General features: G+C 43.5%; 2 protein-coding genes across 2 annotated transcripts; both read right to left on the bottom strand.

Annotated features, from left to right (window-relative positions):
- Window positions 1-502: 502 nt before the first annotated feature.
- hacl1 (2-hydroxyacyl-CoA lyase 1) lies at window positions 503-11,811 on the bottom strand. Its single transcript, XM_048261613.1, has 17 exons — window positions 11,705-11,811; window positions 10,981-11,085; window positions 10,828-10,868; window positions 10,622-10,702; window positions 9,021-9,093; window positions 8,847-8,924; window positions 7,845-7,939; window positions 7,125-7,237; window positions 6,626-6,761; window positions 5,732-5,837; window positions 5,372-5,455; window positions 5,149-5,250; window positions 4,044-4,198; window positions 3,524-3,682; window positions 2,978-3,085; window positions 2,199-2,385; window positions 503-828 (listed from the first exon to the last, which is right to left on the bottom strand). The coding sequence occupies exons 1-17, from the start codon at window positions 11,753-11,755 to the stop codon at window positions 796-798; spliced, it is 1,707 nt and encodes a 568-aa protein (XP_048117570.1). The 5' UTR covers window positions 11,756-11,811; the 3' UTR covers window positions 503-795.
- Window positions 11,812-13,751: 1,940 nt separating this feature from the next.
- On the bottom strand, window positions 13,752-15,226 carry LOC125306318 (transmembrane protein 14C-like). The gene is made up of 4 exons (XM_048261614.1): window positions 14,994-15,226; window positions 14,783-14,884; window positions 14,589-14,676; window positions 13,752-14,113 (listed from the first exon to the last, which is right to left on the bottom strand). The coding sequence occupies exons 1-4, from the start codon at window positions 15,067-15,069 to the stop codon at window positions 14,038-14,040; spliced, it is 342 nt and encodes a 113-aa protein (XP_048117571.1). The 5' UTR covers window positions 15,070-15,226; the 3' UTR covers window positions 13,752-14,037.
- Window positions 15,227-16,416: the final 1,190 nt, after the last annotated feature.

A 16,416-nucleotide genomic window follows, 5' to 3' on the forward strand; every position in this document is an offset into this window, starting at 1 on the left:
AACTACAACGCTTTGAGTATTTTCATAGTCAATTAATCAATCACTTCCTTAATTAATCGATTAGTGATTTAATCGATAGAATGATAATCAGTGTTCCCCAAAGCCCAAGATTTTGTCTACACGTCAAATATATTTAGCTTACTGTCACAGAGTAACTAAAGGAGGAGGTATACAAGTCTAAAAAGCTGCAATCCGTAATTTTTCTTGATAAAATCACCCAAACCAATAACCAAAACAATTGGCAGTTAATGTAATAGTTAATTGATTTATGGTTGCAGCCCTACAGTGAACGCCACTAGTAACAGAATAGGAAGAGTTCTAGCCTTACATCATAACTGGGGCGGAGCATCACCATATAACCAGAGAAAGAAATTAGTGAATTAGTAAGCAGATCCTGCATGTGGTTAATCAGTTAGCATGTGCATGTGTGTGCGTTTGTGCGTGTGTGTGTGTGTGTGAGAGTCATCAGAGTTATATTCTTATAAATAAAGAGGTTTCTGTGTTCAATAAAGCTGATTTATTTACAGAAATATATCTGATATGAAAATGTCCCAGAGATACAAAGACTCTTGGCACACTGTCTGTCATCATATAAAGCCCGCCCCATGGTGGATGAGCAGTTGTGATTGGTTCCTGGGTTTTAGGTGATAAATCGGCTCCAATGGGATGGTCTCTAGACGGAGCTGCAGGTTGGTACTTCAGCAGTTCATTTCATTAGGTCCTGGAAGGGCAGGAGGTTAAGGCAGCAAATTAAGGTACTCCGCCTCCCAGCTTCAGACTCAGGCAACTATCCTCCTACAGGTTCGATCGGGTTAGCCAGGGGAACTCCTGAGAGAGGAAGAGACAGATGCGCACACACACACACACACACACACACACACACACACACACACACACAGACACAGACACAGACACACACACTGACTTTATCAGGGTGGAGCATCCTGGATGCTTAAATCTGTGTGCTCAGCTGTATGCATTTGTGTATGTGGTCAGCATGATATATGTTAGTGGCTGCTGTTAAAGAAAAAAGGAAACTCTGTTTGTGTGTGTCTGTGTGTGTGCATGTGTGCGTCTGTGTGCATGTCAGAGGAGTCACAATAGAGCCAGTGTTGGTGAGGGTATGTGGGTGTCCAATTTGTCACAGTTTGATTGACAACGAAAGCCTCATAGAGGAATTCTGAGGTTGCCATGACACCCAATCCTCAAGAATGTCTGTGTGTGGTTGCTAAGAAACATTCCAAGTAAACATACTGGGGTCACCCTCCTAATAATGAGAGGTGCCTGAAATAGAGGGCCAGGTGGCGGTGAGGTAAGTTTGTGTGTGTGTGTGTGTGTGTGTGTGTGTGTATGTATGTGAGACACACATCCTGAAATGCCCTTGTGTGCACGAGTATGTGTGTATTTCCAGGGGTACTACAAACACTCTTCTCTGTCTCTGCATCGTTCACTGAAGGGCAGACTGAGATAACTAGCTAATTAGCAAACCTAGCTCCATGTGGGGAAGCAGACTGCTCCATTGGATCATGTCAAATAAGACTACATTTCAAGAGGAACCAGTGATTAAGGCCCTCAGGCCCCTAGATAGTGTGTGTGCGTGTGCATGTGTGTGGTGTGTGAGTGTGTGTGTGGGTTTGGCATTTGTCAGATAAATAAACAAATGTTAGTCAGGTATGAGGTATTAGAAAGAGTTGGGTTTAAACAATAAAATACATTTGTGTCATTTGCATCCGGTATGGGTGTGCATTAGTGTTTGTGTATGTGTACATCTGTGTATGTACGTGTATGGGTGTGCATTAGGGGTTTCACAACTTCTGATTTCTGACAAGTTGACAAATTTTTCATAATCCTAGTCGACTAGTCGTCAAAGTACTGGTCCAGTGCAAGCTGTTGGCAGTGGGTGTTTCCTCTTTAGATAGATGGTCATCCATAGCAAACATGTTCTTATGGCACTTTAGGACAGCTGCATGTTTTTTTGATACTTCCATGTCCCAGTGGAACAGGACTCATTTTGGAACAGGACTCATTTCTGATACTTCCAGACATAGAAATGCTTGTTTAGCCTTTAGCCATTTTTTTCCATGACAGTGATTTTAATAGTCGACTAATTGACAAAACCCCTTGTGTGTACATGTATGTGTACGTGTGTGTGTGTGTGTGTGTGTGTACATGTGTGTGTGTGTGTGTGTGTGTGTTACCTGCTGTTTCCTGTCAGAGGCAGGGTCTATTAGCACGTTGATGAGTGAGGGGTTCAGCCAATCCCTGAGACTCTCCTGCAAAGCCAGGCGGAGCTCTGCAGCAGTCCGCACCAGAAAGCCACGCCCACCAAATGCTGTCATCATCTGGTCATAGCGGGCATCAGGCAGCAAAGTCACAGGGGGAGCTCTAACACACACACACATATACACGTACACACACACGCGTGCACACATACAAACGTACACACACACAAACACACACACATGCACACACACACACGCAAACACACAAATGACATACAGTACATGTTACACAAAAGTATTTTGATTTGGTTCATATTGGTTCATGGTTCTTGTGTGTAGCAATATTCAAATTAACATTGTGAGTGTGTGTGTGTGTGTGTGTGTGTGTGTGTGTGCACGTATGTGCATGTGTGTACGTGTGTGTGCGTGTGTGTGTGTGTGTGTGTGTATGTATGTGGAATTCTAAACATTTGCACATATGTCAGGGTTCATCTCAGCCTTCAGAAGCTTAAAAGCTTAAACGTGTTTCCCCTCTGAGTTTCATGTGTCCATAACCTTGAAAGTCATAGTTTGATGATGCTTATAGCTCCTGGCATGAGCTTTGATATACAGTGACTAGCCCTTTTCAACATCAACATCAAAACATCATTTTGAACTTGTCAGAATGGACTACTTTCCAATGAACAGTGATCATGTGACTGCAGCCTCACTCTCTGATAGGTTGAAATTGAGTCCATCCTGCTTATGACACTCACACTATGGCGAGGTCTCCCATCTTCTCCAGCTGTGCCCAGGTGTCTGCGTCCACTCCACTGTAGATGCCGTTATTGTTGATAACAATGATGACCACAGGGAGCTTGTACCTGAGAGTGGGAATGAACAAGACAAGAGCTAATGAGGTTAGATACTGAAAGGGGAAGAGCTAATGAGGTTAGCATCTGACAGGGGAAGAGCTAATGAGGTTAGCATCTGACAGGGGAAGAGCTAATGAGGTTAGATACTGACAGGGGAAGAGATAATGAGGTTAGCATCTGACAGGGGAAGAGCTAAGGAAATAAGCAACTGACAGGGGAAGAGCTACGGAAGTTTGCAACTGACAGGAGAAGAGATAATGACGTTAGCTTCTGACAGGGGAAGAGCTAATAAGGGTAGCAACTGACAGGGGAAGCGCTAAGGAAGTTAACCACTGACAGGGGGAAAGTGTTATACAATACAGGTATTGTATTGCTTCATCTGACTGGGGAAGATCTAAGGAAGTTAGTGTGAGTGTGTGTGTATGAGGTGTAGGTCCAGCAATTCACCTGCACATGGTCTCCACCTCCATGCCTGAGAAGCCGAAAGCGCTGTCCCCCTCCACACACACCACCCTCTGGGGGGCGCTCTTGCTCTGCTCCAACATGGCTGCTGCAATGGCAAAACCCAGACCCACTCCCATGGTGCCAAAAGTGCCTGCATCCAGCCTGATAGAACACACACACGTCAACACATGACTGTTGCGCAATATTATAGGAATGCTATGGGACTGTTGCGCAATATTATAGGAATGCTATGGAATGACTGACTGGAGGAACTGAAGTTCATGGGAACATGAATGCAGGTGATGGTAATGTGGATAGAAATAGGAATGTCATGGGAACATTGATCATGAATGTGGGAACAACATGCAGTAACTTGGGAACATTGTGAAACTGATGATATATATAGGAACACTGAACACTATGGGAACAGTGTGTGCATGTGTATATGTGTGTATATGTGTGTGTGTGTGTGTGTGTGTGTGTGTGTGTGTGTGTGTGAGAGAGTGCTGTGGTGTGTACCGACCGGTGTCGGGGCAGGCGGTTGAGCAGCATGGTGCGGCCCACGTCCATGGTGTTGGCGCCCTCGCTGACGATCACGCAGTCTGGGGGGAGCAGCTTGGCGATGTGCAGGAAGGCCGAGTAGTAGTTTAGCATCAGGGAGGGCGCTAGTGCCAGGGCCTGGGACATGACACACACACACACACACACACACACACACACACACACACACACAAACATATTACATACAGTTCACAATTCCCACAGTTTGTATATGTCTATGCTTATAGTTATTATAGTTAAACACTGCTCCGAAACATGGTTCAAAACAGCCATGTCATGTGACCACTGCTTCGAAACATCGTTCAAAATTCCCATGTCATGTGACCAAAGCTAAGTTAACCTTCGGTGCATTTTACCCATGTCATTGGTGTCGGCGGCAGGCTACTATGTACCTGTGCGTTTAATTAACAGTGTAGACTAAGACTAAGCAATAGCCATGATGGTGTAGTGGTTAGTGAGGCTCCTCAAATGTGGTTTCTCTCCCCGTTTGGTTTCTAAGCTTTTGTTTCAGATAATATCTGTTAATATTTTTTCTTACTCATTAACTACACAGTGTCAACTAAACTCTCAGAATGGTAAAAAAGCAAACAGAATGTTAAGTTTTTTAATGAGAAGAAAGTGATTTAGAGAATACTAGCAGCAGCAATAAGCTTCTCTTTATTGTCACTTCATGTGGTCTCCCATCCAGTTATTGACCGAGGGCATCACTGCTTAGCTTTGGACTAAGACTATGAACACAGGTAACACAGTGAGCCACGACTTTAAAGACATCTCTGATACGAAGCATTTGACAGATTTGTTTCACCCGAACAGCTCTGAGGTGTCGGAATTGTTTCGAAGCTTTGAAACAATCTGGCACAATTGCTTCGAATGTTTCAATGTTTCACAAAGCCTCGCTTTGCCCATCCCTAATTTATAGTTACTATAGTTACATGTTGTTTAGTCTACTGACTATTACTAATATTGGCATCTTTTATTTCGGCTGTATGACTTTTCTTCAAACTGTTAACACATAAACATAAGCAAGGGCGTGTATCCTTGTATCCTTGCATCAGCCAATCACTGACCTTGGACATCTCGGCGTTGGCAGCCATCTTCCCTTTAAGAGCCTTCCACCACTCAGAGTCCGCGGGGTACGACCACGGATCCTTCTGGAAGATCTCCAGCATCTGCAACACACACACCTCTCAGTGCACACATACCCAATGCAGCATGGCCCACACCCTCTGTGTGTGTGTGCACGTATGTGTGTGCGTGTGCGTGTGCGTGTGCATGCCGAGATGTGTTCACCTGTCTGACTACTGAACGGATATCCCCCAGCAAGGCAGCAGCAGGTCTCACATTGTTTCCCAGCTCCTCTGCACAGAGGTCCACCTGTAGCAGTCACACACACATACACATACACACACACACACACACACACACACACGTATACAAAGAGACACACGCATATACACACACACATGCACAGACGCACACACACATTAATGTGATGTTGATAGATCTGTTTGCATTTAATTTTGCAATGTGTCTATGTTTGTTTTTATGTACTTACGTGTGCAATTTTAGCCAAGGGAGTTAAAACGTAGGGGATAGTCTGATCTGTGTGTGTGTGTGTGTCTGTGTGTGTGTGTGTGCGTGCGTGCGTACCTGTATGATCTTGACGTGGGGGTTGAAGCGAGGGGTGAAACCAAAGTGAAGCATCCAGTTGAGTCTGGCTCCCAGTAGCACGACCACGTCGGCATGCAGCAGGGCTCTGAACACACGCATACACCCGCACGCACACGCACACACCCGCGTGCACATGCATGCATACACACACACACACACACAGACACACACACACAAAGACACACACGCGCATACACGTGCACACACACACGCATACACCCGCACGCACACGCACGCACACACACACACACACACACACGCATACACACACGCATACTCCCGCACGCACACGCACACACCCGCGCGCACATGCATGCATACACACGCACACACACACACACACACACACACACACAAAGACACACACACACACACGCGCGCACACACACACGCATACACCCGTACGCACAAGCACGCACACACACACGCACACACACACACACACACACACACACACACACACACACACACACACACACACACACGCACACACACACGCACATGCATGAATACACACGCACAGACACACACACACAAAGACACACACACACACACACACGCATACACGCGCACACACACACGCATACACCCGTACGCACACGCACGCACACACACACGCACACACACACACACACACACGCACGCACACGCATACACCCGCACGCATACACACGCATACACACGCACACACACGCATACACCCGCATGCACATGTAGACTATGAACCAACCCTTAGTCCCTTCACGCTCCAGACAAACACACACTGTTATATAACTATGTAACACATGTCATTTGTGTGACATGAGAGAGTGAATAGGTGTTCCTGATGTGATTGTGTGTGTGATCTGCGATCTTGGTGGTGTGTGTGTGTACCTGGAGCGGGCCGCAGACACGCTGTTGGGATGCTCGTCCGACACCACCCCTTTCCCCATGGGAGTGGCCAGAAAGGGCAGGCCACACCTCTCCACCAGTTCAGTGAGTTCTGACTCCGCCCTGCCATAGGCAGCACCTGAAGACCCACACACACACACATTCTAGACAGATACTCCACACAGACAGACACACACACACACATTCCAAACAGATACTCCACACAGACAGACACACACACACACTATACAGATACACATATAGCACATACACATTGTAAACCAATACCGTACAACCCCACATACACATTCTAACAGTTACATTCAGCATACTCCACAAACTCACACACACACACACCCATTCACATGCACACACATATCATGAACACACAGTGATTAGTATGAATGTGAGGTATGAGCATTTCTGTGTGTGTGTGTGTGTGTGTGTGTGTGTGTGTGTGTGTGTGTGTGCATGTGTGTCAGGGGAGCAAGTGTATGTTTACCTTTGCCAATGATGAGCAGAGGTGTTTGGGCCTGTTTGATCAGAGTCACCGCCATTAGTACATCAGAAGGGATCGCCAAACTCACTGGGGGCGGGAGACAACATGTCACCAGCCTACACACACACACACACACACACACACAAAGTTTATGTAACAGATCAACAAGCAGTGTATTCACCTGTCAGTGTTTGAATAAATCATATTGTTATATAAAACAATTAGACACACCTACACTCCCATGGACTATAGACTATGACAACTAAGAAACAGCATAGTTGCATGTTCTAATAAATGAAATACAATACACAAAATACAAAAGCTGGAAGATCTGAACATTCAAAATTTGTAACCAACAACTGCCAACTATGGAATATTGGGGTTAGTTGGCGTTTGTCTGTGGGGCAGTGTGCAAGCATTTTTCAACAACAAAAAAATACTAAGACTGCGGTACTAAGAATTACTAATGTAATTCTGTTGCAAGAGAACCCAAAACATATAGGAACAAGTATCCAAATACTTGTGTAACAGCATTAGTCTGTGCCAACACAAGCACTCATAATATTCATCTTCTGTTGCTACACATCCATTCCAACAGCATCCTTATGGACCCAGCCTTCTCTGTGTGCTGCTCCTTTAGGAAACTACATACAGCACTGAGGCCACCTGGTGGACACATTGGCCATTACAACCTATTGACTATTGCAGCGAGACTATCCCTACCTGACCTGCGACTGGTCCACTTGAGCGTTCACCATGTCCCCAGGAATGTCCACATAGCAGGCGCCTGGCCGGCCGTACTTGCTGGTCCTCACAGCCTGGGGCCAGCAGGGGCAGGACAGAGAGAGAGAAAGAGAGAGAGATGTCTGTGGTGTGATGGTGGTGTGTGTGTCTGTGAGACCTCCTTTTCGATGACGGAGGGTTGTGTGTGTGTGTGTTTGTTTGTACCTTTGTGAGACCTCCTTTTTGATGACGGAGGGTATATGTGTGTGTGTGTCTTTTCAATGTCAGAGGGTGTGTGTGTGTCTTTTTGATGACGGAGGGTGTGTGTGTGTATCTTTTCCGATGACGGATGGTGTGTGTATGTGTATCTTTTCCAAGACGGAGGATATATGTGTGTGTGTGTGTCTTTTCGATGACGCAGGTTGCGTGTGTATCTTTTCGATGATGGAGGGTGCGTGTGTATATTATTTCGATGACGGTGGGTGTGTGTGTATCTTTTTGATAACGGAGGGTGCGTTTGTACCTTTTCGATAACGGAGGGTGTGTTTGTACCTTTTTGATAACAGAGGGTGCGTTTGTACCTTTTCGATGTCGGAGGGTGCGTTTGCACCTTTTCAGAGACTTTCTAATGAGGAGACACAGCACTCAAAAAATACTCCATAGAAATGCATGGGGCTAGTTTGTCACGCCAATATGGCAGTTATCTACACATATCCCACCCCTTCCTCGGCAAAACGTCGACATGTGAATACATTGAGCCAATCGTATGGTGTGTTGTGAAGACATCGAGCCAATCATGTGTTGTGATCTCGCCGCTGGAGCAAGATTGGTGTCGTGAAGCCTTGCGCACGCGCAGTTCGACCCAAAGACTGTGCCCGATGAGTGCCCATAAAACGTTGGTATATGGCCGCCGAGTGGAGGGACTTGCCTAAAAGAATTTTGACCTTTTCCATAACAGAGGGTGCGTTTGTACCTTTTCGATAACGGAGGGTGCGTTTGTACCTTTTCGATGACGGAAGGGATGGCTGCCAGGCTGCTGGGTCGGGCTGAGAACTTGCTGTAGAGACGACAGGCTTCCACCTGAATAAATAAAACATATTCAAATACAAACACAATCAAACAATCACAAATGCAATCACAAATCCAATTCAGTGTGCGTGTGTCTGTGTGTGTAACCTGGGGAAACTCCTGGAAGGCACCTGTGGTCTCCTGGTTCTGGTCTGAGGAGCCGCCGATCACCACGACAGGCCTGCAACAGTGCAGGAGCACAGGGGTATAATGGGAGATTAGAGAGAGATGACGTAACATTAGAGAAGGGCGTAAGAGAAAGTCAGAGAGGGGTGAGAGAGAGTCAGAGGAGGGGTGAAAGAGACAATACAGGACAGTGTTTCCCCTACAATGTATTCATCAGCGGCGCAGCGCCGCTCCTGGAATTCAAGCGCCAATGCAAAAAAAAGTTGCCTAATAAAAATAGATGCAAGTGAACTTCAGGCTGCCGTTCGTTCAGGTTTCATGTCAACAAATAATAGTAGGCTAATGTTGAAGGCGCAGTCAGGGATTCCACAGGAGATCACGCTTGTTTGTGTTTATGTTTAAGTTTATTAATAGACGCAATTTTGTGCAAAAAAACGTAGCCTACATTATGTTAACCAAGGAACCAAATTAAACACGCCAGCGAGATAGCTCTCCCCTACCTTCAGTAGCCTATTCCCAGATAAATCCACGCATTGTTTCATTTTTGTTTGTGATACAGGCAATGCTTTCAAGTCCTGTGTTGCTAACATACCTAGGCTGTGAAACTAAGGTCTAGCTAGCCTATTAGTGGGTTTAATTGAATTTGAGTAATAGGATACGCAACCATTTACATCTGAGATAGTTTGTAATTCCTGTAGATATTAAACAAAATTTAATTTAAACAAAATTATAGATATGATACAAGACACTTATCTGCTATAATCCAAGATAGATTTTCTTCGAGTTTTTTACCATTTATTTTACCAAATGACGTTGGAAACATAATTCATTTCATCCACATATTCTTATGCACCATGCACAACAACGCTACTACTAAGTTAGCTTAAAACCGTGAGAATCAAGCAAGCCTCACGGGCGTCACGGCATTAAAGTGACAGGCACTCAATTCCACTTGCACAGCACCAATACAGTGTAATGGCATGAAAGAGAAGTCTATATAGTTTATACAGTGCTGTGCAAAAGTTAAGACACCCATGCTGAAATTGACTAAAGGGAAGAATAAAAAACATATTTTGCCTTTTGTCTTAATAAAAAAAAAAATAGGACATCAATTATGTATGCAATTATGTTAATAATGTATCATGTATCGTGAATAAATAAATGTTATTATATAAATAAATGTCTTAACTTATGCACAGCACTGTATATTCTAAATAGTAATAGTTTGTACAGTGGCTAATTACTAATAATGTAAATGAAAAAAAAAAAAAAAAAAAAAAAAAAAAAAAATCCATTTCTTTCACAAAATCCACCAGCAGTCACCATTTAAGGAGTCATTTTTTCAAAATGTTTTCTTTTTTTTTTTTGGGGCTTCCTACGATCAACAGCACCACTGCTGGAAGAAATTCTAGGAGAAACACTGCAGGACGATACTGTCTGAGTTCTTCTGTCTGTCTCAGTGATGTGTGAGACCCACCAGAAATTCATGCAGGGGTTGAACATACCCCCCAGAGGGGAGTACACACACGCACGCACAGTCGCACAAATGCACATACACACACACACCGCTGCATGAGACCTACCAGCAGTTCATGTTGGAGTTGGCCATCCCCCCAAGGGCGTGGATGAGACCAGGCCCTGACACCACCAGACACACCGCCGGACTGAGAAAGAATACACACGTCAGCAGTGGTACACACACACACACACACACACACAACCAGTGCTAGAGCAGGTACAGTACATTTATATTTTTTATTTTGCATTAACGCACAACACAAACACTTACTGTCCTGTGAGATACCCTACTGCAGAGGCAGCATAGCAAGCCTACAACACACAATAAGAGAGTCCAAAAGAGTCACACATGATGAAGTCAGGACTCACTCTTGAGTAGTTACATCCACAAAGGAGTCACACACAAGAGGTGTGGGTATCTTACCGCCTGCTCATTGCGCATGCCCACATACTTGATTCCAGCAGCTTGGGCTGCCATGGCAACCTCAATCACCGGAACTCCCACAATTCCAAACATGTATTCCACATTCTGTAAACAGAACAGAGACACGGACGGTTCATCAGCTGTTCTCGGGCAGCCTCTGTTTATTCTGTACTCTTATATGCCATGGCAAACTAGACGTAGAGCCTTCTGAAATCACCCGGAGGCGAACACACTTCTCCTACATTTCATTTTTCATCTCCAGTTAATATTTGTGTTGTCATGTGGTGTCCGTTCAATTGGCCCATGTTTGCAGACTACTTTGCCTACATTGCTTCAATACCTGTGCGCTTGCGCAGACTTTCCACTCACGACCTTTCACTTAATTGCGGCTGCAGAAATCAATGTTGTTATTCGTATAGTGTTGTTAAATTTAACCTACGCTAATTAAGAGCTAAATCATTTCAAATGGCCTGGCAACAGTAGGCCCACTGGACACACCCTAAATTACATGTATGTTAAACGTCAGTATAGTAGCCTGACGCACTGAAAGTTCCTTGAACTCCTACAGTATTCGGGTCCCGCATGCCTGGTTAGTTGAGTGATCGTATAAACTTAGTGCGCTCATGAGAAACTGGCTGTAACTCAACACAGCAACTCAATACTATAGAAAATCAACTAGGCTTATTTTGCAGATTTTATCTGATCTTATAAGATCTTAGCCTACCTGAGCCCTGAGCGCTTCTGCAATGATCTGGGCTCCAGTCACCTTCTCCATGACTTCTAGCTAATGCAACATCGATACAACACATTTGTTTCGAGTAAACCAGATTACAAAATACCAGGATTTTTTTTCTTTATCGATGTCGTTATTGCGCCTCTAGTGCGCAGACAGGTCTCATTTCACCATCGACAGTAAAAGAAATGCACCAGCATTTCACCAGAGAATGTCTAATAGGAAGAGAATTGGCACTGTCTGGTTCCGTCCGGTTTCTGGACTGGTTGCAGTTCCTCCTCAGATTCCACTTGAGGGCGCTCGCAGGCGAGTGCAGAATTCATGGAGGTCTATGGAGCTTTACCCCTCAATATCCACTTTTCTCTGGATATAATTTTTTGAGTAGTAATTTGAATGTTGCATTCGCTAGGAGAGGCAAAGAAAATACACACTGTTGATTGTTATATTTTTTTGAAGTCACGTAAGTCTTCTAAAAAAGCCTTTCAAATATGTCAATGATGTCATTCATTAGCACAATGCTAGCGTGATATGGGCAACAACGACCCAACCTGTAAGAAATGAAAAGGACATAAGTACTCGTTCATTCAACTTTAGATCTAAAATCTATATTGAACCTGCATAAACTACAATAAAATCTACGATTCTTCTACGACAAGCAAGTAAAAGAGATACATTTAGCCGTCTAGCTCCATAGACCCCCATTCAACCTGCACTCGCCCGCGATCACCCCCAGTGGAATTCTAATGGAACTGCAACCAATGTCGATTCAATGAGGCTTAATAGGAAGTGCCAAGGCTCTCCGTAGACGGGCTCTGATTTCACTGAGTCTTGAGTGAGAACAGCCAAATCAAGTGCAATTTTGACCCGCTTTGGTTTATGAGAAACTACGGAGCCCCGTAAGGATCAAAGTGGTGACTATTTTTTCAGAGTTCATTTTGCGTTCCTTTGAATACGGTGGAATCTTTAAGGAGACTAAAAAAGCCTTTGCAATCTCTTTCCCATGGCCATGAAATGCATTGCAAGTAATAAGGGGCTCCACACAATAGCCTACTTTTGCAATCACAATTATTTTAAGTTACCTCGCAATAGTTTTGTATTATGCTGCATGGCCACACACAACATGAACACCTTCTTTTCAACATTTTAATGTGTGCTTAAATAAGCATAACTCTGTGGCTATGTGCCATAACTAAAGTGTGATAGCTCTGCTTCATCAATAAGTGAAAGGTCAAATCAAAGTACAAATGAGCCATCTGACTTTAAATCTACACACACCACCTGATAGTACACATTAACGCACACACATCACCTGATAGTACACATTAACACACACACCACCTGATAGTACAAATTAACGCGCACACACACACACCGCACCTGATAGTACACATTAACGCACACACCACCTGATAGTACACATTAATGTAAGAACACATTATATACACATGAGCACAACTGTCTGACCAGTTTATTGTATTTCAAAGGCAAAACACATTTGGGATTCACTTTAGCAATATTCTTGCCCTCTCTCTCACTCACTCTCTCTCACACACACAGCAAATATAGTGAATAGTAGACATTGATTAGTACAGACACAACAGAAGTGAAGTTGTGTGTCTGGTATTCACTGCCAGACATATATATACCGTATTTTCCGGACTATAAGTCACACTTTTTTTCATAGTTTGGCTGGTCCTGCAACTCAGGTGCAACATATATATATATATTTATATTTTTATTTAATATTTATATATTTATATGTTTTTTTCCTCTTTATGACACATTTTTTGACTGGTGCGATATATACTCCGGTGCGACTTACGGCTCCTACACACAGCTGCGTGCGTTGCATTGCTGGAGACGCATCCCATTCACTTTACATGGGCTCACGTCATCTGTTGCCGAACTGAATTGTGGGTCCGTTGCGTCGCGTTTCTACCGTAGCTCGTGTTGAGAAGTTCAGCTGGTGCTGCACCAACAGATGGCACCGGCCAATCAAGCCAATCGACGGATGGCACCAACCAATCACATTACGGTTTTACTTCAAATCATTTGCATAGCTACCGTCGGGAACACCCACTGGAATGCGTTGACGGAACGCAACTGTGTGTAGGAGCCGTTATACTCCGGAAAATACGGCATATATTCATTTTAAAACTCATGTAGTTGTGTTACTACTCTGAATCACCCATTTAACAGAGAGAGACAGAGCAACTTGATGGTTGACATGATTTATGACTAATTCAATCTCAGTTACACATGTGTGGTGGTGTTTTTTCCACAGTCTCATTTTCAACAATCCATTGAAGTCGTATGTTAAATGCTCAAGATCTTTTGCCACTATCTGGATGACCTGGTTTGCACAGCAAGCACACACAAATCTTCACAAACACCAATACGCTGGAAGAGAAAGATTACATGAAGTTGATTGTTCTTCATATGGTCGTATTTAGCCTATATGATGTGTTTGTGCATTGTTTAGGCATATATCCAGTGGTGTAGTCTAGTTAGCTGTAGTGCGTATACTGTGATGTAGGCCTAGTCTAGCTGTAGTGGGTACTGTAATGTAGTCTTGTTAGCTGTAGTGGGTATACTGTGATCAACCCCAAATGTTAATATGTATCCTTGCTTATTTTAAGTGGGTATACTGGGATGGTGATGCATTTTAAGTGGGTATACTGTGTAGTCCTGCATATCACATAGACTACACCAGTGCCTATGACATCCACATATGAGGTGTTTGGATTTTTCCAGGCAGCCACTGTCCCTTCGCCCACCACGCATTACACATAGCATGATTACGATGTTTTATTCACATTATTTATTACGACTAGTATAGATCATGCAGATTACGACAGCATACGGAGTGGGTTACCTTGCCCCAGCCACAAGTCCTGCTGGCATAAACTTCCATGAGTTCAGGAACCTCACGCCCATCACAGCAGCCAGGATCCCAGAGGTGCCTGACATGAAAAGCACAACAAATGCATCGCGAAAGACAACATCAGCACGTTTGTGCGTTATTAACAGAAATAGACAGGCTCTGTTAATGTTAAAAGGCTAACCAACCCAGCAAGACCCAGAAATTATCAGAATTCTGAGACATTTGGTAGGCGCCAACCCCCGCCAGTACTCCGAACAGAAGTCCCGCAACAAGCGAGGCGATGCTTCCTGTAAACAGAAGGAGAGAGGGATAGCTTTGTTGCTGCGGGTCTTTTTCGTCAACACTGCAAGAAAGTACATGTATTATCACAATGTAACCTAGCGTTGATATACATACCTGCTTTAACGAAGCCAATTATACCCCCAGTAGTTACCAAGACAGCGTAACCATACCCAATCAGATTGAAGGCCATCCTTTTCTAGTTGCTGTTAAAGTAGGTTTGTGTTTTAAATTAAAACTTTTAATTGCTTTCTGTGTCACTATTAAAACACCTTCAATGTTGGTTCGTCTGAAAAAGTTAAACAGATAACCAACCATGCACTTCTGTGTAGACCGAGAGAATTTTCACTTGTTACTAATAAGTCTCATGACTTCTTGAATATTACCGCCGCCTAGCGGTTCGGATGTTTCACCACATACGTTTTATTTTTTGACATGAGTAAAAAAAATCACATGATCTTTTATGTGGTAGTAGTAGGTTGATGTACTGTGCGGCTAATTATGAGATAATAGTGAGTTGCAGCAAACGTGTAATGAAGTGAAGAACATATTAAGCTTATTTTCTCAAGAGTTTCACGTATTTATCACACTCATAATCTGTTGGCCAACTTTGACAACACAAAATGGTCATTATGGTGGGCTATATGATTACAACACTTCAATGTAGCATACTGACAGAGTTTGATAACATTCAGATGTTGCTGCTTCAGATTACATAGCTATAGCATGGTTTTACTATGTGGGGTAACCCTAACCCCTTGTGCAAGTTTACACATCACTGGATGACAACTGGATTAGGCTACAACAATGCATCCAGGGTGAGAAAACAAAGCAGCCTATCTACACTGTATGCTCAATAATGACCCTCTTTGTTCAATATGTTTATTAAGTGTTTTCCAAGTAGTTTAGTACAAATCAACAAAGATTAGGAGTAAACAAATATATGCCAATATGGAAGGAAGAGAAAATAAAAAGAAAAAAGAAGAATAAAAACAGGACGTATTACTCAAGACAATGAAATGAGATGTGCTGCTGCATCACTGGTGCTCTAAATTAAAACAAAGAAGAGGTGAGTGGCCTATTGTGAGTCTCACAATTGTTTAAGGTCTCCATCAAATTGAACAAGATGGTCATTTTCTCCATGTGTAATACAGAGGTAAGTTCTGTTAGCCACGTCTTGAAGAGTGTCACTGCTTCTGACTTCCAGAGCCTTAAAATCAGTCTCTCTTGGTGTGCTGTACAGGGGGGGAATGAGTCCATGTAGACAGGGAGTAGCTAAACAGTGCCACCTCTGGCTAGAGCTTGAACACACAGCTGTACATTTCAAGTCAAGTCAAGTCAAGTCGGCTTTTATTGTCAATTTCTTTACATGCACTGGTCATACAAAGAATTGAAATTTCGTTTCTTACTTTCCCATGCAGACATAGACATGCTTTAAATACAGACATAGACATACTATAGACATAGCCATAGACAATAAACATTAAATTAAAGTGCAAGACTGAAATATAGAACATGTATGTATCAAAATAGAAATATA

The sequence above is a fragment of the Alosa alosa genome, chromosome 13 (genome assembly GCF_017589495.1).
Source record: "Alosa alosa isolate M-15738 ecotype Scorff River chromosome 13, AALO_Geno_1.1, whole genome shotgun sequence".
NCBI classification, from domain to species: domain Eukaryota; kingdom Metazoa; phylum Chordata; class Actinopteri; order Clupeiformes; family Clupeidae; genus Alosa; species Alosa alosa.